The sequence below is a fragment of the Corvus hawaiiensis genome, chromosome 2, assembly GCF_020740725.1.
Source record: "Corvus hawaiiensis isolate bCorHaw1 chromosome 2, bCorHaw1.pri.cur, whole genome shotgun sequence".
Taxonomy (NCBI): domain Eukaryota; kingdom Metazoa; phylum Chordata; class Aves; order Passeriformes; family Corvidae; genus Corvus; species Corvus hawaiiensis.
The window spans coordinates 53,638,317-53,664,201 of NC_063214.1; the positions used below are offsets into that span (position 1 = coordinate 53,638,317).

Consider the following 25,885-nt stretch of genomic DNA (forward strand, 5'->3'; position numbering starts at 1 on the left):
TATGCATGTAGAGGGATAATCTGTTGAATTCTCTTCCTCCTTTCTTCGTGGTAGATCCAAAGCTTCTAAAATGCTAGAAGATCTCTCTTCACTGATAGGAAACAGGGACGGCCAAGAGTTCTGGGGGCCACAGTCCTCAAGGTGTTCTGTGGGTGGGCAGCATTCTTGCAAATGAAGATGACAGAGATGAAATTATGTGTTTGAGAGTGTGCATGGTGGTATCTTAACATTTGAGATGGTAAACTGGGCATGAATCACATCCAACAGAGGAAAAATATGCGGCCCCTTTACAAGAGAAAATTCGGGTGTGCAAGTTTGAGTTACAAGAGGTAACAAATTTGTTGCCAGTGGCATTTTAAAAATCATATTTTAAGTGTTGGGTGTTTGTCCTGATGCGTAATGTCTTTTGTTCTTTCCTGAGCGTAACAGAGCTTCGGTGTGAAGTAAAATGAAGTCTGTACCTAGGTCAGCTCTCATTTTTGGCATGAGATTTTGAAGTCGTTACTGTAGTTTCTCACGAGCATCAAAACCTGTTGTATTAATACAGACAGATGGTCAGGCTGCATCATGTTTGTTGGAGCTATTGATGTATTGTAAATGAGAGCATCTACACTGAAGTCTGCAACTGGGAGCTTGATTTAGATATACGCACATAGATGTGGACTGTGATACACAGTTTGAAAGATTGTTCTCTTTGGGTTTTGGTGACCACTCTGAAAGGGTGTGGGTCTAGTCTGCTGTAGGGCCTTGTCAGATCTGTGCAGATGTTTTATATGTCCCACGATGACTCAAAGGCAGCACATTTCTGTATGGGGGCTGCTGAACTGAGCCTTGATTATTGGTCTTGCCTTTTGTTGTCCTTTACTTCCAATGATTTTTCTCCCAGCAGTGATAATTAAAATTCTGCTAGAGCAGTAAAATGGTAGAATTTGCTATTTTCCTGGGTAATTAACAATGTTGATGTAAAAAATTATATTCCTAGTAATGCTGGCAACTGGAAGTGATTGTATGTCAAAGCTTAAATGGTAAGAGTATATGAAAATGAAACTCTGAACAGCAGCTATCAATAAATTAATGATAAAATTTTCCAACATGCCAGCTGCATGGAGTGGAATTATAAGGCTTTCTATATGATTTATATTGCAGGGAGGGCTAAAAATGCATGTGACGTTTTGATATATGTTCATTGGATCAGCAACTCTGTATGGTGAGAATGGAGGTTCATGTCATCAAAGCACATAGGAACAAATAGTGATGAATCTCAAAATGCAAATGTAAACTGTTAGTAGAGTTATTAGGTAGTTTTTATTCTAATGAGTAGATCTCAGAATTACAGAATCACAAGATGGGTCAGGCTGGAAAGGACCACAGCGGTTCATCTGGTCCAGCCTCCCCGCTCAAGCAGAGTCATGCTGGATCACATTGCACAGAATTGCATTCAGATGGTTCTTGAATATCTTCAGTGAGGGAAACTCCACAACCCCTCTGGGCAGCCTGTTCCAGTGCTTGGTGACCTGTACAGTAAAAAAGTTCTTTCTTATATTCAGGTGGGTCTATCAGTTTCCGCCTGTTGCTTCTTGCCCTATTGCTCAGCACTGCTGACCAGAGCCTGGATCCATCCTCTTGGCGCTCTCCTTTAGATACTGACATTGATGAGGTCCCCTCCCAGTCATTTCTTCTCGAGACTGAACAGGCCCAGCTCCCTCAGCCTTTCCTCATAAGAGAGATGCTCCAGTCCCCCAGCCATCCTTGTTCTTCTCTGTTGGATCAGCTCCAGGAGCTCCATGTCTCTCTTGTCCTGAGGAGCCCAGAACTGGACACAGCACCCCAGATGTGCCTCACTAGGACTGAGTAGAGAGGCAGGATCACTTCCCGTGACCTGCTGGCACTGCTCTTCCACCCTAATCCACTCCAGGAGACCAATGGCCTTCTTGGCTACAAGGGCACTGCTGGCTTAGGGACAACTTGTTGTCCACCAGGACCTCCAAGTCCTTCTCTGCAGAGCTGCTTTCCAGCAGACTGGCCCCCAGCCTGTCCTGGGACATGGGATTACTTGGTGCAGGACCCTGCATTGGCCTTTCTGGAATTTCAGACAGTTCTTCTCTGCACATCTCTCCAACATCTTGGGGTCCTTCTGGAGTGTGTTGGCTCTGTTGTATTGGCCACTCCCACCTTTGCATTGTCAAATCTCATATTTTTACCTTTTTTATCAATGACCTAGAAAAAACCCATGACAATTTCTATGAATATGTAGATTACAGAAGATGGGATACTGATTCACAGAGCAGTCAAAATTCTTTGATAAGCGAGGTTCAAAGAAAAGATGCGTTTTAGATGGTGATGGGCTCTGGAGATATGGTAGTTTAGATGTGCATATGCTCACAGTGTAATTCTGTGGCCACATAAGCAGAAAGAGTGTGGTAAATTGTCTCTGGTTTTACTGCTGGCAAGAGTGTCCCTGGCATATTATGTCCAATTCTGCTTCTGCAGTTTAAGACAGATGATGATAAATTGGCAGAGAATCAGAGGAGAGCAGTGAGAACGGTTAAAGAGCTTGAAGGTAATGCCTGAAGATAATGCAAGGCTTTGGAAACTTAATCTATTTAGCTTTCAAAGGGAACATCAAGAAACCGTTATAACTAACTCTCTAAGATTTCAGGAAAGAAATTCGGTACAAAATATATTCTTACAGTAAAAGAAAAAATTATACCAAGACAAGAAAGTCTGATGCTAGGTGTAAATAGTAAATTTAATAGATTAAATTGAATTACTGGAATAATATTTCAGGACCTGTGGTAAATAGTTTTTCAGTAGACTTTTTAACATCCAGATTGCTAGTTCTATATTCCTCTATTGTGTGTTCTGAAGTTCAAAGGTGTGTGTTTGTTTTTATTGTTTCAGAGATCTGGGCAGTTCTTAAGATTCTTCTTTACAGATCTGTGAATCTGCAAATAAAGTGATATTCCTATAGTGAAAACGTTTTTTAAACATGTTTGGTTAAATGCATTTTCATTTTTGTAAATACTGGCAGTATGTCTGAACTCAATAATAGAAGTGAATAAAGCCAGAAGTGTGTTCAGTGCCTGAAATAATATCTCATGGAAAACTGAGATGCTCTTTTCCCCAACCAACTAGCAATTTCTAGCTGATACATGGTATTAATATGGTATTAAAATTTAATTTAGGTATTGTAAACTACTGATGAATGAATAAGACTGAGCCCCAGTACTTGAGAATAATTGTGTTACTTAAAATGGATTTTCGGATCCGTTAATTACAGTCTTTCTTTTCAACAGGCCCATGCTAAGGTCTGGCATCTCTACAATGACCATTTCCGTCTAGCTCAAAGAGGGAAAGTGTCCATTGCCCTTAGCTCCCACTGGATAAAACCCCAGCGCATGACTGAAAAGAACATAAAAGAATGCCAAAAATCCCTTGATTTCGTGCTTGGCTGGTTTGCTAAGCCCATATTTATTGATGGTGACTATCCAGAGAGCATGAGGAGCAACCTCTCATCTCTGTTGCCTGAATTCAGTGAGGCTGAGAAGAAGTATATCAAGGGAACAGCAGACTTTTTTGGTCTTTCTTTTGGAGCTACCCTGAGTTTCCAGCTTTTGGACTCCCACATGAAATTCCAGCAGTTGGAATCAATAAGCCTGAGGCAGCTCCTTTACTGGATAAACAGTGAATATAACAACCCCCAAATATTCATTGTGGAGAACAGCTGGTTCGTTTCTGGCACCACCAAGAGAGATGATGCCAAATATATTTACTATCTCAAAAAGTTCATTATGGAAACTTTAAAAGGTAGGACTTACTTTGTATTAATTCATGCTTGAAAAAATCGTAATGCAATACAGAGATGTGTTAAAGCACCAGGATGAAAACTGATTTTAGTCTTTAGCATTCATCTTGGCACTTGTGAAATGAGACTTCAAGTCCTTTTCCTGGGTTTGTTCTTTTCTTGAAGAACTTTTGCATCTGCAGATAGCATTTGGTGAGCTTGATGCTGCTGTCCTTGAAGTCAGTAGGAAATTTTCTGCTGTCTTTGGTGGGAGGAAGTGCATGACATGTAAACTATATTCTCAGTGGACTTAAGAGAATTTACTATGTTATGTAATAATAGTTGCTTTCCTTATCTGAATGCATATGTAAAAAACATAGGGATATGTATATGGGAAGGTAAATACTGTGCAATAGGAATTCCTCTGAAAAAACCCATAAGGCTGAAATAGTACATTTTAAAACAAAAAATTGGAACCTTTTCATTCTGCATCTTGCCCTTGCACAAATTTTACATTTGTATAGCTGTGAGCATCAATCACAGTAATTTGAATTTACATGAGTTAAAGGAGAACTGAGTGGTTGAGGTTGTATAATCAAAATAATTTAATTTGTTAACCTATTATTTTTTTCCAAACAGTAAGAAAAATACACAGCCTTAGATGAGACCTATTTTCTGTTTTCCCATTTCCTTGTGGCAAAACATTTTTTCAATCCTAGCAGTTGCCAATAAGTTATTTGGGTTCCTATTTCCACTTTCATTGTCTTTTAATTTCTTAATTTAAAATTTATTAAGTGATTTACTTGTCTACAGTCCTTTACAGTCTACAGTTTTAAAGGGTATTAGTGTAGCTATTAGTTCAGATGAGATAGACGCTGTGTTACATTGCCATTTTCATATGGTGAATGAATAAAAATTGCTTTCGTTTTATTCTCAGCAGTAACGAAGATGCAGAGGACTCCCAAACTGGTTTCATCTGCTATCCCAGAAACCTAATTATTGCAAATAAATTAAAAGGTGAATAAATACCTGAGCCAGTGGATCCAAAATAAAAAGATGGAAGCAAAACAGTAACTGTTCCAAGTACAGTATCACTAGTTTGCATAAAGTCAGACAAAGAGCTCATCTTCATGAAGAGGTCATAGTCCACTTGCCCCTATTTCTGCTTAGATTTTAAGTTGCTGGAAATACATACATGGATCTGCCTTTTAATCACAGCTGGCTGGAAGCAATCTCAATTTACAAAGTGTCTTTCCTTTTATTGTATCACTCAATAAATAATAATAACGGCAAAAACAGTCTGACAGGCTTGTCATAAGATACTAGTACTTGGCTAAGCCTTTTATAGGAAAAAAAAAGAACAAAGAAAGCAGAGACAGACTGGGTCTGCAGAAGGGACTTTGGTATCACTAAAATGGAAAGTATTGCACCCAAATCTGCTGTTAGAATTTGCAAAATCCAGTGTAAATACCGAAGTTGTCTATGCAATACCTTGGGGAATTTAGTTGAGAAAGATCCACAAAAGGCATCATGCCGGCTGTGAGCAGAGTTGTTGGACAGCATTAAAAACCAAAGACAAAGGCACAAGCTTTCTCTCTGAGAGATGTAGATATGTCTATCCAGTGCAATAAAGCACTGTAATATGAAGATTTTTGAGGTATTTACCATGAGATTCACTCCAGTGGTGAAGGGACAGTAAAATGACACTGGGGCTGTAGCACTGAGAAGCAAGGATAATTAATTTAGACATGGGGCCACATAACTGTGATTTTGCTGCTTGCTAGATCTGGCCAGTATCTGTTCCTGGTTGTGCGTATGCACTGGTTCAGGCAGAACTGCTTGTTTCTGCATCTCTGTTAAAAAGTAAGTCCAGTCCAGTTGGAGCAAGCCTGTAGAGTAAAACAGAATTGGTGTTGAGGGCCAGGTATCCACACTGTAGGTATTCCTGAAGCCCATTTCTGGAATAATTTCACCCCAAAAGAACCCACGCCATGCATCCTGAGTCCACTGTGTGATGTGAACTGAAGCATGATGAGGGAGATTTGCTCAAAACTGGGCTCCTGATTTCACCTGAAGTGCTGATGTAGATGTCCATTCTGACACTGCATGCTGTAGACAAGCTCTGTACATTTTTTAAAATTTATTTTTTAATTTTCCTTTGGGAAAGGATATCTATTTGGGATTCACAGCCCTGTTTGCTATTTTTTTTTTCTTTTTTCTCATTTTTTTTCCTGGGCACCATTTAGGGTTGATTAGAGTAACTAGAGCTGTAATATAAAGTTGTTAAATATTAATTAGAGCTGGTAATTGGTTGAAGATGTGTTCTCCCATGTGTGGGTATCTCACCACTTACTCTGGGCTCATATTCACTTCCCTTCTCTGTCTCTGGTGCAACAAACAAATGGATTGTGCCTGGTAAAGCAGAGCGTGTTGCCTGGGAGGGTGTCCAATCTCCTCTGGGTCATGTTGACTAGTGGAGGTCAGGTCATTGTCTGGGGAGTTACCAGGTCTGAATTCAGAGTCTTAAGCAGAAAAGGAACAGCCAGGCCTGTGACAGGTAGGACCAGGCTATTCTCAGGTATGTCCAGAGGCAAAATATAGATCTTGGGCACCTTCCAGATGGAAGTGTGGGCTGAGGGCTTCACACACTTCTCCTTCAGGCACTGGGGTTGGAGAGCAGCTGAGCAGAGGGTTTTAAAGATCTGTATTTGATACTTGTGGGTTTGCCATGTTTCCTTGCATAACTTCTATGCTTTTGAGCCAAACAGAGCATGAGCTGAACTGCTGTTTAATTTTTAACCCAGTTCTGGCAGAGTTCTGGTCTGTGCAGTATCACACTTCTAGGCGTGCTGTGTGGGATTGCTCAGGTCAGGAGTCACTTGCAGTGGTAGTATGGACAAGGCCATTCAGTTTCAAAAGCAAGGACAGTCTAGGTTTCAGTCAGCCCCATTTGGTCACCAACAGACATAAAGAAAAAAGAGACATACACAGAAAGAAAGAAAGAGACTCCAAAAAAACCCAAACCATTAATTTTCGTTGTGGTCTCCCAGTAATATGCAATCCATGTGGGACACTGTGTTTGAGACTTCCAGACTTCTTGGAACTTCCCAACATTTTTCGAGTTGCTTCTTTCATAGATGACATTTAAAAGTTAATACATTTTTGTAAAAGTATTTGAGGAGGATTTTTACAGGGTGCTCAGGAAGTGTGGGGGTGCTGTGTGATGACTTACAGAAGGGTGAGATGCTGTTCAAAGAAATTCTCACTGAGACTGGTTCACACAGTGGACCTGTACTGGCTTTTACTCTGCTGGTATGGCAGATGTCATCATGGGTGCATGCAGAGGTTAGAAAAATACTGACATTTGCCAAACACAAAAGAATGGTGCCTTTAGGAGTAGAAATATTCCATTTCCTTAGACATTTTCTCATGACCTCTGACAAAAACTGGGCCAAATTTGTTGCTTATTTAACCCCATTGTTCCTTTAAGTGATTGAAACAGGGTTACAATCAAGAATCCATGTGGTCCCTCGTAGCTGATTGTAATGAGGCGCGTTAGTAAAGCCAGGAAATTAGGATCTTGTTATTCTGCTTGCCTGAAATAATGCTTTCAGTGTTACTAGGCTGGTAAATATTATGTTCAGTCAGTATCCAGTTTGGGCTGACAGAAAATGGTGAGTAATAAAGATAAACTTTTTACAGAGCCAAACACCAGTTTAAAAGAACGTTTAAGAATGTGCTTAAATGCATTGCTGAATTAGGGTGGGTCTAATTATGTAATTAGAATAAGCACACTCCTTTGTGCTTTCCTGGAGCTGAGCCTTGCTCAGGAACATTTTGCTGAATCTCAGTGTTTAATACAACTAAAAGTAAGTACCATTTGGAATCTTACAATAATGCTGGTAATACTAGCAGATGCCAATAGATCCTGACATTAACCTTTGAAGTCTGTGGTGATTTTTATAAGTCAAACACTTGACCTAAAACATGCACGTATTTTTAGAAACCCTTAAATATTTGAGCTGGAAAATGCTGTGCCATAGAAGATGTAAAGAGACAGAATTACCAAATAAACAGAGTCTTTCTGCATAATCACTTCTACTTAGAATCTGTGGTAATAAAAATTCATGTGCACACCAAATATGCTGTCAGGTTTTTCTCAATATGTATTTGGAGTGGAGGAGATGAAAAGGAGTAGAACTTTGTTTGCATACAGGGTAGTGCTGCAGTAACAGCTGCCCTGGAGTGAGCTGCAGTGTGAGCGGAGCAGAGGGCAGTGCAGGGCAGTCACTGGCTCCGTGGCTGCAGATGGCTCAGGCTCTGCTCTGAGGCTGAGGTTTGGTATGCCTGATGAGCAGCACTGCTCAAACCACTGCTGCACAGCTTCTCTTTCTAAATCTCACTTCTTTAAAGCCAAGCCAGGTACCCCTGCTGCCTTCTACCATAACCTGGCAGCTCCCCGAGGGCAGTTGAAATATGTTCCCTGAACAGGCCTTGAGGAAGGCCCTGAGATACTTATCTGACCTGTTGCATTGTTCTTAGACACTACTGCTGCAAGCATTGCTGGTACAGTGTAATCTACAGAAGAAAAATGAGCACTGTGATACGTTTGGGTTTGTTCTTTCCTCAGCTATCCGGTATGATGGAGTTAACGTGTTTGGCTACACAGTCTGGTCCCTCCTGGATGGCTTTGAGTGGCATAGGGGATACAGCATTCGACGTGGACTGTTTTATGTTGATTTTCAAAGCCATGACAAGAAGTTGATGCCCAAATCTTCTGTCTTGTTCTATGAAAAGGTGATAGAAAAAAATGGCTTCCCACCTTTGCCTGAAAACCAGCCCATAGAAGGTATTTTTCCCTGTGGCTTTGCTTGGGGAATTGTTGACAACTACATTCAGGTGAGTCTGATAATAAAGCCGACAGGCTGTCCAGCCAGATCAGTGCACAAGTTCACAGTGACATTTGCTGAATAGAGTGTCTTTGCCACACTCTAGGTGTGTAGTACCAGAGTGCTGCAAGGAGACGGATACAAGGCTTTTGTGCCAAACACTGTTTCTTTCATTTTTCACCAGACTTTCTGTGTGTGGCCAAAGAGAATCAGTCAGATTGAGATACTATAAATAAAATTTTAGAAAAATGTATAGAAATGGAAAGTAGTCTGATGCTCATCTTCCCTTAACACATGTGATCAGTTATGGGAAGTCAGTTCTTTTCAGAGGGAAGTCAATTAAATCTGCTAAACTGTAAATATATGTTGTAGAAAACTTCCTGGAAACTCTTAAAACTCCAGTGGCATGTTTCTACATCTTATGCATATGCATCCTGGTACCATTCTTAGAAGGATTTTATATAAAAGGAAGTGAACAGTATTAGATTTAGATGAAATTTTTGTATTCCTTATATTTCATTTTATTTCGTACTGTGTCTGATGAGGGCCTGCAGTGCCCCTGGATAGAACCTAGCTAGGTTATGGATCTGGTTCACAGCTCTCAATCTTTACTTCAACTGATTTGATACTTCGGGAGAATTTTTCAAATTATAAGACTTTATAACACGAGTGAAAATTGTACCTTACCTTATGATTGCTTTAACTGTTGGGCTCTGTAATTCTCAGATGTTATTTTGGGTTGCAGAGCTTCTCTAACCACAGTAAAGAGGTGTAAATTCAAAGCCAAGGCTTGATCCAAGAACAGAATTTTTAATTTATATTCTCCACGAAGGCAGAATCTTTCTTAAGGCTAGAGTGTGAGGAGCTTGTTTTTTCTCACTCCAAAAGTAAGATTTGGCTTTGTTCTCTTGAAAAATACTGCAGCCTCCTTACCTCGTGCACCGATTTCCAAGAAAATTCAAGTCATCCTCCTAGCTCTCAGATAGATTAAGAATTGGAAATGGAATTGCTGCTTTTGGAGTCAGTAACAACTATAAAGTTGCAGAGTCAGTCAGCCTACAACAGCTAAAAAAATCCCTCCCATCCCCAAAACCTTCAAAGCTGAATATTTTCGTTTCAAAAGGCCATTCAAACATTTTGTGCTGTAAGACTTAGGTAGTTTGATTTGTAGATGCATCGCAGTGGAAAAACTGTTTTGACAGCATTCCCACAGTATTAGTGGCAATGCATGCTTTAGTAATCTACAAGGGACAATTCTCCAGAAAAGCAATTTCCCTCAGACATGCTGTTTTTTATTACTTTCTTCTATAAGCACAGTACTGACCTCTCCAGAGAAAATAGCAACTGATTTTCAGCAGCTTCTTTTATACAGTCTGCAGAGCCTCAGCTACAAGTTGAACACTGGTTGTAGGCTGACACCTGCTTTTCAAACAGAGGGCAGGACAAGGAATCTGAACTTAGGGGGAAACAGCACACCGAAGATTAAAAAGAAAGAGAAAAGGACAAATAAAACCAAGGTACCGCTATCCTGTGGTTTGGATCTAGAAAGAATTATGCAAAGTATGAATGAGGAGATTTCACACTGTGCATTATTTTAAATAGTTCAATTTTTCATTTTCTAGTCCTTGTTGTGTTCATTAAAAAGTGAAAGTATAATTCTGAGTGACCCTGAGAAGCTCTTCTTTTACTCTGTTACTGTGTGTCATACAGGCAGTTCTGACATCTGAAACCCTAAAGCCTTCTGGGAAATGCATTTTTTTGTTGGAGTGACATATAGTGGGTTTACTCAGAGGCCCCAAAAAATTCACTCAGACATCAACAGCCTGCTGAAATAACTTGGAAATGACTTCAGTATGAATTAATTAAAAACGGATGGATGTCTTTAGCAAGAAGGAAAAATTTTGCTTCTCAACCGAAGTTTTGCTAAAAATCAAGTGCAGAGCATTAGTCATCTTTCATCATAGTCAGGAAAGGAACAGAACACAGAAATGATGTTGTATTCGTTATTTCTTTTACTGCATTCAGGGAGTGGTCTTGAAACTGAATGTACTGGGTAATTTACAACAGACAGTCTCTCTGTAGGCCCTTCTTAATCTTGAAAGAAAAAAATTTTAAAACTTACTGTCGTCTTCACTGAAGATCTCCTTCTCTTGAGATCTGTTGAAGGCTTAGTGCCTTATCCCTGAACAATCCCTTGTTTCTTCTGGAAACTGGAGCAGCTTAGAGAAGACATAAACATGATTACCATTAGCATAAGCTTGTTTGAAAAGTAGGGTAGAAATTATATATAGATGTGGTACTTTCCTGACATCACTTGTTAACAGAAAAGTCATTCATTCATATGAGCCCGAGATGCCAGTATCAGAGATGCTGAATGTAATGTTTTGACTTAGGATATTCTTTCACTAGGCTGTGCCTGATGGTTATGATGCTCCCACCTACCTAGAACAAACAGTTTGAATCTGGTGTGTTTCTTGTTCTTCCTAGGTAGACACAACACCTGCCCAGTTTCTTGACTCCAGTGTTTATGTGTGGGATGTTCACCAGACAAAGAAGCTCATTAAAGTGGATGGAGTTCACGCCTTGAAGCGCAAGCGTCACTGTGTTGACTTCGCTGCTATCAGGCTCCAGATCTCTCTTCTGCAAGAAATGCATGTCACACACTTCCATTTTTCACTGAAATGGTCTTTAATCCTTCCTTTAGGTAACCTTTCTCTAATCAACCACACACTTGTACATTACTATCAGTGTTTTGCTAGTGAACTTCTCAGAGTTAACATAACTCCTGTTGTTGCTTTATGGCAACCTATGATTGAGAATCAAGAGCTTCCAGTTTCTCTTGCCAAATATGGAGCTTGGGAAAACACAGAAACTGTTCAGGCTTTTGTTGAGTATGCCAGATTCTGCTTTACAAGTCTTGGGGATCATGTCAAATTTTGGATCACCATGAATGAACCATCTGTGAAAAACCTGACATACACAGCAGGGCACAACCTGTTGAAAGCCCATGCAAAAGTGTGGCATCTTTATGACAAAGAATTCAGGAGATCTCAGAAGGGCAAAATATCTATAGCTTTGCAAGCTGACTGGGTAGAACCAGCTTGTCCTTTTTCCAGGAATGACCAAGAAGTTGCTGACAGGATTTTAGAGTTTGACGTTGGCTGGCTTGCAGAGCCCATCTTTGGGAATGGAGACTACCCAGAAGTGATGAGAGCATGGCTTCACCGAATAAATAGTGTTGACCTGTATAATTTCCACTTGCCTTACTTCTCAGAAGATGAAAAGAAATTAATACAGGGCTCATTTGATTTTTTTGCCTTGAGTCACTACACTACTACCCTTGTGGGCTCAGAGAAAGAAGATGCAGTAAAATATGACCACTACCTTGAAGTTCAAATGATCAATGACATCACGTGGCTTCACTCTCCCAGCAGAGTTGCAGTAGTGCCCTGGGGACTGCGTAAATTGCTCACGTGGGTGAAATCAAAGTACGGTGATGTCCCAGTTTATGTTATGGCTAATGGGATTGATGATGACCAGAATATGGTGCACGATAAGCTCAGAGTGTATTACATACAGAATTACATCAATGAAGCTTTAAAAGGTAAGGAACCACAGATGGTTTATATGTCACAAATCCCACTATTAGTATACACAGTGTGATAGAGTATGTTTAGCTTTAAAAGACATGTCCTTTGTAGAATACTCCATAAATGAGATGTTACTACAGTGTAACAGGTGATTTTCCCCTTGATTTATGACTGATTGATATTACTAAACATCAGGAAGACTGACCTTGCTCATATTCTGCATAAGACAGCAGAAGAACTTTTTTATAGATTCAATAAATTTAAATAGAAGTTATGCGAGTAGCTCCACATGTATTTAGTCAGATTTTCATCTTACTGCACTTCTGCTGTTGTTTTGCTTTGTTGCTTCTCTTCACTGATGTGCCTTACGGCTGGGTATGGGTTTTGTTCCTCAGCTGTCTCTGTATCTTATCCAACAGTGATCTTAATAATAATTCAGCTGTCTACCTCATTATGCCATTTCCTGGACTGTTTCCTGCTATTCAGAACACAAACCAGGCTTTTTCTCTGTCTCAAAGATTCATAAATTATAAGGCAAAAAGGAGGCATTTTGAGTCATCCTGTCATACAACACATGCTGTTTTTTCAGAAAGGCACAAGACCCAAATGAGATAATTTTTACTGATGAAGAATCTTTGGCACCTCACAGTATGTGTATAGATATATATATACATCTCACTTCTACTATTAATTTCTTTAGCTTCAACTTTCAGCAATTTTGTTGTGCATTTCCACCTTTATTTTACCTGTGTAGGTATTTGCAGACAGAAGACAAGCTATCTCTCATTTATCTCTTTGATAGAAAATACAGACAAAGCTCTTTGTGTCCCTTGCTATAAAACATCATATCAAAGCTCTGAGTTATTAAGTTTTCCCTGTATGCTAGGATTCGTCATGAGAGGGGAAAGCCCAGACCTGGACACACTGTTCCAGACACAGCCACACTTAGGCAGGTATAACATAACCTCCTCTTACCTTCCTCTTTTTCTACATGCAAGCAGGCTCTTGGCCTTTTTGGCCATGACAACAGGTTGGTTACACAAATTCTGTGGTGATTTACTGAGATTTTAAACTCAGTAACAGATTTCTGCCCCTCATTCCAAGGAGGACTGCCTCTTCAAAAGTAGGTCTGCTTGTTCTTTGACATCTTCATGTTTGGTCATGTTCAAATGCCAGCTGCTTGCTTGTGCAAGCCTTGCTACACTAGCTAAGTTATGTCTCTAATCTTTGTGATACTTGCAGATTCTGTGAGAAGCAGTTTTAACATTTATTTCAGATTGCTTATATATTTAAGATCATTAAATGACTTAGTGCTAAAAGCTGAGCTCCATGACCATGGTAGAAATACACCCACTGTGACACTACATGTGGTAGAAATACCTGCATTTACATTTCTAGTCTATTACTTAATTCTACTTGAGACCAGTTGAAATCTATTTATTATGGTCTTCCCTTGACCTCATAACATTCTATTTTCTTGATCCAAATGCCATATAATACCAAGTCATTTGCCTTGTGAAGCTCTAAGTATATAACATCAAACATCATTACTTTTATTGATCTGCTGATCTCAGAAAAAAAGATGTCAAGTTAGTTTGACAAGATTTATTTTTCATAAAGCTAAGATGATTGGTGTTTATCATGTATTATCTCCTAAATTTCATATTTATCAAGCTTTATATAATCTGTTCCACTCTTTTGATAGGTAGTGAAGGATGGCTGGCAGTTCCTGTCCACTTTATTAACTATTGGCCTTAACTTCATCCTCTCTAATTTCCACCTCTTTCACAAATTACTGAACATCAATATTAAGTGCCCAAGAGTTCATTGTCCAGCATTTTGTAGCACTGGGTGTGTGTTTTATAAATGTATAGTTAAAAACCATATTTTGGCTGTATTTGGGCTTATGGTTTCAAACTGTTTTTATTCTGTATTGCTTGTCTCCTTGGCACTTCTGTTTTCAAAGTGTCTGTGGATATGGGCTTTTCTCCCAGTTCCCATTAGCGAGAACACCTACACATGCATCTGTTTTTTACAGAACTTTGCCCTTTGTACTGTTCTGGTACCACTGTCTCCCAGTCACTTCTTTTTCCCCTCTTCTGTCCAGCCTGTAAATAGCTCCTGTGTTTCTCAGCTTAACCTATTTTCCTATCTGTTCACCTTCTTTGTCATGGATAAATATGTCTCTGCTAACTAGCTATAATACTTTTCCTAAAGCTTAATCTCCCACTTTAGGTACCGTACACTCCTCCATAGTGTTTGGCCCATCAGCTTTTCCATTTTTTTCTTCTCCCACTCTGGTATTGCACTTTTGTCCATCTTGTTGTTACATAACCTTGGCATCATGACTAATTCAGGTTTCTCCAAGACTTGCATTTCTTTTTTGCAAGACCTGGTGCAGTAACTAAGATGAATTAGAAATCTTGTGTCCTTACCTCAGTATCACAGTGTAGAGGAATAATAGTGGGATTGGTACATGTATGCCTTGGCCTTAAAGTCCCTATTCTGCCTTCTTCCTCCAGCTGGTTTCAGGGACTGCGTGTGGAAATGTTTGTGCATGTAATATTGCTCACCTGCATTGTTCCAGGAGAGCCAACAGGTTTGTGCAGATAAATGAGTCCAGGATACAGTACAGGACCCTTTGGATTGAGGCTGTATTTTGAAGTGCTTTGTACTCTGTTTAAGTACATCTTTGCCAATTGAAAACAAAGAACAGCAGCAACTATTTATGTAACACCATTAAATCCACTTGCAGTTCTACAAACACAAATAATTATCCTGGCCAGCAGCTCTGTAAAAGGGCAGGTAAATATTATTTCATTTTATACATGAAAAGTAGGTTAGAGGTGCTAAAGTCTTGCATGTGGCTTCAGAAATGATTATTTCGAGAGGCATATGAAAATTCAGTTCTGTGTTCATCTGTTAGAAGATATTGCTTTAATTTGTTAAAACAGTGATTTTTGAGAGATAAAGTATTACAGTTTGAGTTTACTACCTTGGATTGATATTTTTGTCAAGCGGGACAGATGGCTCAAGGTTAACACTGCAGCTGCTGGGCCTCTTCCAGTAGCAGTATGGATTGTGGACATGTTCTCAGTAAAGACTAACACAGGTCATCTTGGATCAGAAACCTGGGTTAATAACAAGAGAGGGCTGTGATTTGCATAACCTTTCCCCTTGCACTGGTGATACCCCAGTACACGACCTCAGCGTGGCTGTGCGATTTTTCTGGTGTCACTGTGCCTTTGCTAGTGAGAAGTGTGGCCTGATGTCCTCTGTGCCTTGACTGTCCCCATCAGGACGTGCCCTGCAAGGGAGAAGGAGCAATCAGAGAATCAGGCTGCGGAAAACGAGGGGCAGGAAACCCAAAACCTGTATTCTTTCATACATAACAAAGAGAGCCATCTTTTCATGATAGGCTTCATGCTGATCATTAAACACAGTCAGGCACTCACAGCTGTGTTTACCAAGCACAAGGAAATAAATTGCAGGATACTCACAGATCACACTGTCTGGCAGTGGCTGATAGACTCTTACTTCTTATGAGAAACACTTCATAGATGTATATGTACCTTACCTAATTTTTGAGAGGAGATGTGCAGATGTGGGTTTAACATCCCCCTGCCCCTCCTTTTCATATGGGTGTATGGTACTGCTCTTGAATGCAAAGTGACATTGATTCATTTCTTCAACCCTTTGTTTTCTTTTGCAGCTTACACCTTGGATAACGTTAACCTTCAAGGATATTTTGTCTATTCTTTTAATGACAAGACTGCCCCCAAGTATGGTCTCTACAGCTACGTTGCAAATCAATATGAACCAAAGCCTTCTCTGAAACATTACAGAGAAATAATTGACAATAATGGTTTTCCTGGTCCTGAAACTCCTGAGTTGCTGTGTCCAGAAGAGGTTGCCTCATGTCCCAAATGCCACTTCTTCCGAACCAGAAAATCATTTTTAGCCTTTATCTCTTTTTTATTTGTTGCTTTTATTGTTACTATATTCTTCATTACTTACTACTCCAAGAGGGTAGAAAGAAGGTATAAATAGAGCTGCTCCTTTGAATATAACCCTCACTGTCCAATTTTTCTTGCATCTCCCTGGGAAATCTGAAATAAGAATGCGCAATGCTGTGATTGCTTCAACATTAGGAACGCATTTACATTGCCTGATACTGCAGGATATTGACATTGAGAAACTATTGCTTGCATTTGGCTTCCAGAAATCATTTTCTCTGGTATAGTACATTTGGCTTATGACCTGTGGTTGGAGTTGTCTCACAACTTTCCCTGGGAACTTTTGTTGAGCAGATGCTTTCCCCTTCTTGGTTTTGCCCCGCTGAACTGGACAGGTGAAAGTAGGTTTTGGAAACACGGTGTGATGGAAGAGCCTAAATGTCAAATTCTCCAAGACTGGCATGAAACAAAAGGGTTTACTTTTCCAAACTAGGGTTTAACACTGATGTTTCTTAACCAGAGCCAGAACCTGACTGGAGCAGGGATCGTGACTAAGAAGAAAGATGGAGGAGAATTGCAAAAGCTGTGCCAGGGGAAAGAATAACCCCTTTCCTAAAGCAGATGCAGGAGGAAGAACAGGGGGAAATGAATCTGTGCTGCTGGTAGCTCTTGGTAAATCAGCTAAGTAGTGCTGAGACTACATGTTACTTCAAGATGCCATTGGGGAACTTCAGCTAAAGGAACTGTGTCTCAGGGGGGTAAGAAGCAGGGATATATCCAGGGATTGCAGGGGTCATGTCATCTACTGGGAAGAGATGGGAAGGGTTAAAGGGCTTCTCTTTGATTTGCTCAGAAAAAAAAGGCAAAAAGCAGGAACTGGGATGTCTTCGCTGTCTCAGTTGACAGAAGGCTGTGTGCCTGATCCTGTGCCCTCTTGCCCTGTACCCAGGGACATGGCACAGCTGGGACACCCTGTTTCTGCACTTCTCACAGCAAGTTGCACACAGCTGCCACTGCTCCTGCCCAGCTACTTACCTGCTGGAAACTTGGGATAACTTAGCAGGCTGGTGTCTGCATCCTATTTGTGTTTAGTGCAGAGACTTTAAAGGCCAGCATTTTGGTGTAATAATGCAGCACTTCATTGCTGCCAGGGTCTGAGACTGTGGAGCTGTTGGGCCAAGCCTCTTACAGGTTGGCTGGCAGTTCTTCTTTGAGCAACTGGACCTGGCAGCATTTCATCCCAAAGTATTACTGGATGTCTGAGGGCCTCTTGTTTTTCTCTCAACAAGATAAAATAGCAAAATGTTAGCATCATTGTTTATTAGTAGAAGTAGAGAGAGAATGGGAAAAAAAACCTATGTAATTTTGCCTGCCTTGTGAATTGCTGCATTTGGAGAGTCCTCAGTATAAAGCACTATGGTAATTTTTCTCTGCTCTCTAACTCTAGGTCTGCATTGCCTTCAGCTGTAATTGTAGTTTTATTGTTATATGAACAACGTCACTCACTGGAAAGAGCATTTTAAAGGAAATGTGGTCTCTGTTAATCAAGAATTATTTATCTACTAAAGCTGATTATGCTGTATTAAATGTGATGTTTATCTACTAGATTACTAGAAGATGACTAAATAATGTCCTAGGGTTCCTTTCAACCTGAACACTATGATTCTATGATTCTATACTGTAAATTAAAACTTACATATGAGATACGATTTTAATTTGTAATTTAAGATTATATTTTTTATTAAATAATGTATAGAAAAAGAAAATAATTTGTATCTTCTCATAATGATTAATATATTTTTCCTCCAGTTTCAGTCTTTAAATGGTCTCTCTCTTTGCAATTGTGTATATTTTGGTATTGAGATTAAGGTACACATTTCAGGGTAAGTGATGAAGTATTAAAAATATGTATAAAAATTATTTATAGACTGATAGGACTTGCTGGAGAAGAGAACATTTCAAACTGCTGCATATTTATGCGTTGGTGCCTGGTGCACTGTGGATTATGAAAAATAGCTCTCCCTGAGTGTATGAAATGCGGAATGGCTTTTCCCTGGCATGGCGATGAATCACCGTGCAATGCATTACGCCAGCTGCCAGATGCCTTTGCAGTACATAACAAAAAGTGGCACTCATTTAGCACAAACTGTACCCGGGTCATACCCAGCCTGTGTGTTCTGTATTTGTGTGTGTGTGTGTTGTATATTTGCTGTTGGTCGAACATCCAGACCTGATGTTTCTGGGGAGCCAGGTGTGTGTGCCTCCCCTGGATTTGAGGGGGCTCAGGAGGCCTGGGCAGGGCATTTCCAGAAGAGCACAGGTGTCATGGGCACAGTGCTGATGGGCACTGGCCTGACCTGATGTTTCACGAGCAGTTCCCATCCATCCAGCTGCTGCTGTGTGCTGTGGAATGGCCCAGGCATAGCACAATGTGTGAAACAGCAGTCCTAGCACAGAGGAGACACAGCAGGCTCTTCCCATAGAGGCTGGGTGATATGTAACCACCGACAGGCAGATGGCACCAGCTGGATAGCTAATTTGTGGGTAAATTGGGATTTGTTGCTGTATGATTGTATCCCCTCACGGAGCCATGACCCATGGAACTAACACAGCCTTTGGTGTAGTTGCCTTCAGAAGAGTTTTTAAATATCACTGCAGAGCACAGCTGGCTTGCGCAGGGCACGGTGGTTGCCAAAGCCTTCTCCTAAGCATCCTGCCTGCTGCCTGGGCCAGTGAATTGCACAAAGATGGGCTATTCAGATGGAGATAAAGGTATGGTTTTGCCACTGGAATCTGCCTTATTTTATGTAATCAGGGGACAGTGCAAGTCTCCTGTCAATTGTCTTGACAAAAATCACTCTTCACTAACAACAAAGAAACCCTTGAATAGGCAAAGATCCAAGGAGAGCTGCCGTGTGCTTGTGCAAACTGATGTGGCAATCGCCTCCTTTGGTCCTGCTGTGGGGCACTTGCTGCCTTTGATGCCCCCATGAGAGCAGTGATCTGGCACTCCCGACCCCATCTGTGCATCCAGAGCAGAAATGCAGGCAGTAGCAAGGACTTTGAGCAGAGGGGGCTCCCTACTTAGGCTGCAAAGACAGCTCAGTGGCGGATGGTAGTTTATTTTCTGAAGAGCAACAGGCTCGGCATGTTCAATGTGCAGTTTTTTAGGTAGACTACTTTCTTGATTTTTAACTGTGTTTGTAGAATGAAATGTTGTTGCCAGTTTACTCAATGCTCCAGATTAAACATTGTATCTGTTCAAAATATTTTTGTGACATGTGTGCAAAACTTCTGGTTTATTTCTTGAAAAGATTGTGCAGAGTGACTGTGGGAGGGATGTCTTTGCTAATTGACAGGATGAATGTTATATTGTTTTTATAACAATCTCAGAAGTGAAATAAAGATACTGAATGTAACAAATTGTAACATGATCTCATAATTTAATCTGTCCCGTTTCTCTGCCTGCAGCATGAAGTACAGAGTACCTCAGGAGAGGCTATTGTGATAACTCTGCAAGGAGTCTGTGTTGCTGTTTGTATTTCCAGAGACACATAAATAACTCTAACTTTTGTTGGAGATTGCTGGGGCCTGTGGCTAAACAGATGTTTTTCCAACAGACCTAGGAGTTTGGAGAGGTTTTGTTATTTGAGGTTTTTTTTGTTGGTTTTTTTTTGGTTTTTTGTTTTGTTTTTTCTTAAGTGAGTGTTGCTATTTAGAAAGCCTGTGGAAGTAACCATACCAATATAAGAGGGCTTTGTTGCAATAGCTTATTCTATAGTAACACTGCGGTAAATCTGACATCTCGTCTATTCCAGTAGACTTATTCCCAGGCTTGAGGGATTCTGTCAGCATAGTTCTGCACTAAGCAGTCAGTTTGTGGCATCATTGTTAAACATCCTAAGGAATGTAAATGTCAAGATTAAGGGAAGTGGGAGCAGAAAGGGAAAAACCAATGAATGAGACATACAAGTCTCAGCATGTTTAAACACACAACTTGCCCTTTTCTCCTTGCATTGTATGTGTTGCTTTCTAGTCACTTAGAAAACTTGATTTTGTTCTGCTTGCAGAGACCGCTGAGGTGAAAATGCCCTTACTCAGGGTGAAGAAGTCAATTTTAGGTGCCAAACTTTAGCTTTGGCAAGGAAAGTTCAATCCTGTTCCTTCTTTGCTCAGGCAAAGCCAAGAAAAAGAGGCATGGAAAAGAAAAGGGAAAGCTCTTCCTGTCTTTAATGTGCCACTCATGAATTGCCAAACCACCCTTCCTCAGCCCTCTCAAGGCTATGGCTGGTGCAGGCTTGTTAAGCCCACCCTTCTTATTAAGCCCACCTTTTTAAGAGATTGGAAAAAAGGAATAATGAGGTGAGAAGAAAGTGTCAGGGCCCAATGTGTCAGAGCCTTTTACTTTGCTTCATGAGTTGAACAGAAACACCACCGTCAAGCAGTTCTGAGAAAAATTAAGATTCTTAAGAAATCAGAAAGTTGAAATAGCAGCAGCCTGCAGCCAGGACACTTGTGGGTGCTGACATTTTGCTGGCTATTATTTTGTGATGCTTTCTGTGTTTCTGAAGGAGTAGCAAAAGCACCAGTGAGGCAGAGAGAAGCCAGGGAAAATACTAATGAAACAGGGCATAAAAGCCACAGGCACAAGCAGATGTGCAAGTTCCTCATCCTGGGAGCTGAGTGAGCAGTCTCCTTCTGTGGGGATGGGCCATGGGACTTAGAATATTCTTTGTTAAAAAAAAAAAATTAAAAAAATTAATATACTCTGAGAACTCCCTACTTCCCATATTTCTCCCTCAGTGATACATCTCCTGCAATGATATACCTCCCACATGAGGAATTTAACTATCAAAAGCCTTTTTCCTGAGTTTCACAAGAATTACTCACAACATCCAAATCTGGCCCAAGTCCCAGGAGACCTGTGTCTGAGGTGCAGGAGGGGTGGTCAGTCACCAGCACTGAGCAAAGCACTGCGAATGACAGCAGCGATGTTTTCTAAATGCTGCAAATTCACAGTGTGTGGGATTAGTTTCTACTTTAGTTCCTTTCTCTTAGTGGAAATGGTTTCTTCCTAACTAAGAGTAACACACACAACTTCAGGTGTTTGGTTTTTTTTTTGTTTTTTTTTTTTTTTTTTTTTTTTTTGTTTGGTTTTTCATGGGGAAGGGTTAGTTTTGACACTTTCCCTGTAACCTGGGATGTATGATGGACTTCTCCCTGATGTTTTTTATGGCATCAGTCCTTGCAGGGGAGGAGAGGACCTCGGTAGTGACTTCTCAGTCCCACCTGTTTGGCTCTCAGGAGCTTCCAAGCCAGAGCCTCCCTTGGGGCTGTGCCTTATGGGGTGCATGTCCAAGCTGGAGCAGCACCTCCCAAGTGGGACATGTACTGGGACCTGGAGGGAAAGCAGAGCCAATGGCATGTCGTCGTGAAATCCCAGCTGAAATGGTGGTTTGGCTCTCGGCACTGAGCTGGCTGGTGCATTGCTGCCTTCTGCATTTAGGACTCTGTAAAAGGCCCTCGGCAGTGCTGTAAACCAGCAGGGCTGCACAAACACAACACCTGACCCAAGAAATCTGGTTTTCCTCCCGCCAGAGGAAACCGTGAATTGGCTGAGTGTTCAGTTCAAGAGGTGTAATGGTATTAACTACCTGCGCTGTAAAGTTTTACGAGGTGACAAAGTTTTGTAGTCTGGCAACAGCGCAGTTGAGCTGGAGGCCATCGGGTGCCCTGCCAGGAAAGGGAGAGGAGCAAGTGGTTGAGGAGGGCTTCCCAGCAAGCTGCAGCCTCTCTGGGCAGCCTGGAGGATGCCTTGAGGGTGCAAGGCTGCTGCTCCTCCAGTCTGGGACATGAGTGGCCCAGGCACTTAGTGCTGTGTGAAGAATGGAGCAGTGAGCTCCAGCTCTCTCATCAGCCCCTCTTCCCCCTTTGGACACATATTTGTATACACTTGGGCTATGAAATGGGGAGCTAAATGCTGAGGTATGACATAGGTACATCAACGTGTATAGCTTAGAAGGCAAAGTGCTGTTTACAGGCCTTACAGACTTTCTGTCGATAGTTTTTACTTTGCAGCAACCCTTCTGCCTCCCTCTCTCCACTAGGATTAGATGGGCCTTATTTCCAAAAGCTGAGAAAACAAATGCTCAGAAAGGAAACTGCCAGTGTGTCAGCTACCTTTCCCAGCACTTGCTGAGCCTTTAAGTCCACTTCTGATGCAATTTTGTGAATTTTATAGACATTTGTAACTCATTTATCTGCCACATAGCAGCAGGATCCATGAGCGGATATTGCCTTTCCTGGCATCTCACAGCAGGAGGCGGCGGGGTCCTGCTCTTGGCAGCACGTGGTTGCTCCTGCTTGGTATTCATGGGCACATTCCTCTGGCTGCTGATATATTATTATTGGGTGGGAAGAAAAATAATGCAACCAAGCTCTTATTATTTTCTCCTTTTATCTGTTTGGTCATATTAATGTGGGATCATCGTTACATAAATGCACAGGAGATGCAGTCAAGGACGTTCATTTTTAAAGCCCTCCAATGCTCTTGTACTTCAGTCATTCATCTTCTGTCTTTAATTACAGCAAGTGATCTCAGAGGCACTTAAAAGATTAAATTACTCAATTATTTGAAAAACCCAAATGCAATAACTGTATCTTTTTGCTGATAAATACCATTGCTGGAAAAGGTTGCCCAAGGCAAAACGTATTGGGAGGCCAAGGAGGCCATATTGCAACATTTTGGCTTAACCCAGTGCTACCCTTTTAATTTTTCATCTTTTGCAACCTTTATTTTTATTTGTATTGATAATAACCATAAACTTTTCCATCACTGTCCTGGTGGTTTTGGCAGTAAGATGAATGTCACTGCCCAGCAATTTACAAGTGTCCTGGCATCTCCTTGACTGTGGAGAGGAGGACGTGAGGACAATCATAGCTTAAAAAGGCTGGGCATCAGCATGGCCAGGCAGTAAACCCCACCCAAGGCAATGCTTGTGGATGGGGGATGGTTCAGTGTTTGGGAAGGGTATGTAACTAAATCACATGTGGTAGCTCTGTCCATGTTGAGGTGGGTGGGTTCCTTGCTGGCAAAGGTGAGCATCCATGCTGTGTTTTCCCTAAATAATTTTTTTTTGCCTCTTTTGCAAAGCAGCAGCAGAGATGAGCCCAGTTCTGGGAGCCTAGGTAAGGGGCTTGTGTGATCCCTGCTCCCTGAGCCAGGAGAAAAAGGACATGACTCTTCAGGGAAAGAGAAATCCGGACCAAAGAGTTAAAATCCTGCACTGTCTCTTCATAGGTCCGGTTCTGAGTTCCTGTCCCACTGGGCACCAGGCAACACTGGGCAAAATACCAGAGCAGCCATGAACCCAGAGTGCTCTACACTTAGGCCATGGTGGGCTCCTTTCTCGTGCTGGTTGGCTAGCAGTGAGGCACAGGGATGGGGTTTTGGTGTTGATAAGAACTCCCTGATTTCGACTACCCCTATGGTAAGTCTCTAAACTGAAAGAGTCTGGGGGCAAAAGAAGGACTCACTTTTTGTGGTCAAGCCAGAGCAGCTGTGGTGCTCCGGATCTTACTGCCATGAAGAGCAAGCCTGGCTGGTGTCAGCAGGGAGCAGTGGGGTGGCCACGTGGGCTGGCAGACCCTGGGTGGATCTGGGGGTCAGGCTGCCCTCAGCCAGCATCTGTCCCACGTGTGTGGTGAGGCATTGCTGGCCTGCAGATGCTGCTGCTGAGAGGGTTACTGTCCTCTGCTCCACCACCTGTGGTTCCCACGTTCATTCAATTAAAAAAAAAAAAAAGTGAGTAATTCGATACACATCCTCTCAAGGAAAAGCAGTCATTCCAGCAAGGAGCAGGCCAGTGGTCTGGGGAAGGACAGATGGCCCTGTGGCTAATTTGCTCCCATAAATCGCAAGCTGTTGGATATCCTCTCTGCAGTAAATGCTGGCTCTGTGTTTGTGGCCATGTGTCTGTCTTGGGGCTGCTATGAGCAGGAGATAGAGCAGAATGTAGTTTTACTCTGTGTTTCCCTCGTCTCTTTTGCAGAATTGAGCATTTTGATTAAGAAATGAGCTGTAATCCTGTAGGTGGCTGCCAGCAGAGCTCCATGCAACTGCTCTTGCAGCAGAACCAGGTCTTCTCTTGTTGAAGCACCAGCACAGCCAGGAGCCCAACCTGTCCCTTGCAAACTGCTGCTAAGGACCTGCACACTGCAGTTCAAGTCTCTGCTCAAGGCAGAGAGCAGAGTGCCCTTAGCCTCACTGTCTTGTGGGACTCACACCCCTGGGAGAGGATCAAAAGCCCCATTGTGTCATTGCAATGGAACTGAGGAGCACCTGAGGCTTATGGTTATTCTAGTGCTCTGGCCTTCCTGCCTTCCTGAAGAGAAGCAGAAATGATCTCTCCTCACTATGGAGTTTTGTTCCTATTGTGGGACACAGGACATTCTCTACTCAAGCCCTGGCAGGCTGGCAATGCCTGACTGTACGGTTGCAGCTGCAGCTGGGACCACTGACCACCTGGCCACGGTCATCCTGCCCTAAAGGCTGTGTCATCCTGTACATCTTGGGCTGGGTAAACAGGTGCAGGCTGGAGCCCAGCCTGCAGGCAGGCATGCAGGGACTGAGCAGGGCAGAGGGCATGCTGGGCTCAAGGACTGCGCTCAGGCAGTGGAAAAGAGCAGTGGAAAACAACCACCTGTGGGAGGTCAGTACTGAGGTATCAGGACAGAGATCCTTGTTTCAGAGTCAAAGTGGTGGAAGGAGCTGTGTCCAGGTTACTTTTTCTGCAAGAGATGCTGACCTTCATCAGAGGTGTAGAGGCTCTGGTGTCTGGGACCTGCTGTGGGGTTAGGGAGGGTATCTCGAGTGTTTGAGACCTCCCCAACATCAGCCTATGTAGGACAGGCAAATAGTTCTCTGCAGTGTTGTGACATTTTCCCTGTCGTTTACTCATTAACCCAGACCCACTGCCCTGGCCCACATTTGCCCTTGAGTTCCACACGTCCTTGTGTTTGCTCAGCAGAGTCTTGCACAATGGAGCAGGACAGTCTGCAGTTGCACAGTGCTGGGTGGGTTCTGCTCTGCATCCATTGCTGCTCTGGGGGAACTGTTGGCTTTCTACGTGGTATTGCTGAGTGGCCCAGGATACTGAGGGTCACAATTTAAAACATACATTTTAGGAAAATCCAAACACCTACCTTGTTATGAACCTGGGGCTTGATGCTTTGTGTTCCTGGTCCTGTCACACGGTGATGTGTAACTGCAATTGTAACAATAGTCTGCCTGGTCTAGCACCCATCCAAGGGAAGCCTTTGTGCAGCTGTGGCTGACACACATCTGGCAAGGAGACCATGACATGGTCATGCTAAATTCCCATGGGATTGTGAGTGGGTCATGCTGCTTTCTGTCTGGCAAGCTCTGTGTTCACTCCCCAGCATTTTCACGAAACGACTGACCTGGAGCAGCAGTATGTGTTTTCATCCTCTCCTATCTGATTGGCAGGCTCCAGCAGTCTTCTGGATATTTATTCCAATATTTTCACCTCACAGTCACCTCAGTGTGCTCAGCCTGTGCTCTCGTCCAACAACTACCAGCCACTTTGGAGAACAGGCCTCTTAGGCCTGCCAAGATCCTCTGAGGGTGACAGTGGTTCTGCAGTG

The 25,885-nt window shown here is 42.0% G+C and overlaps 1 protein-coding gene across 1 annotated transcript in view; it reads left to right on the forward strand.

The window, feature by feature from the left end:
* Positions 1–19,638, forward strand: part of KL (klotho) — a 48,311-nt gene extending 28,673 nt beyond the window's left edge. The window contains exons 2-5 of the mRNA XM_048295488.1: positions 3,297–3,807; positions 8,415–8,683; positions 11,161–12,277; positions 15,976–19,638. Of these exons, the coding sequence (XP_048151445.1) occupies positions 3,297–3,807; positions 8,415–8,683; positions 11,161–12,277; positions 15,976–16,313 (2,235 nt within the window). The 3' untranslated portion in view covers positions 16,314–19,638. The remainder of the gene's footprint in view (positions 1–3,296; positions 3,808–8,414; positions 8,684–11,160; positions 12,278–15,975) is intronic.
* Positions 19,639–25,885: the final 6,247 nt, after the last annotated feature.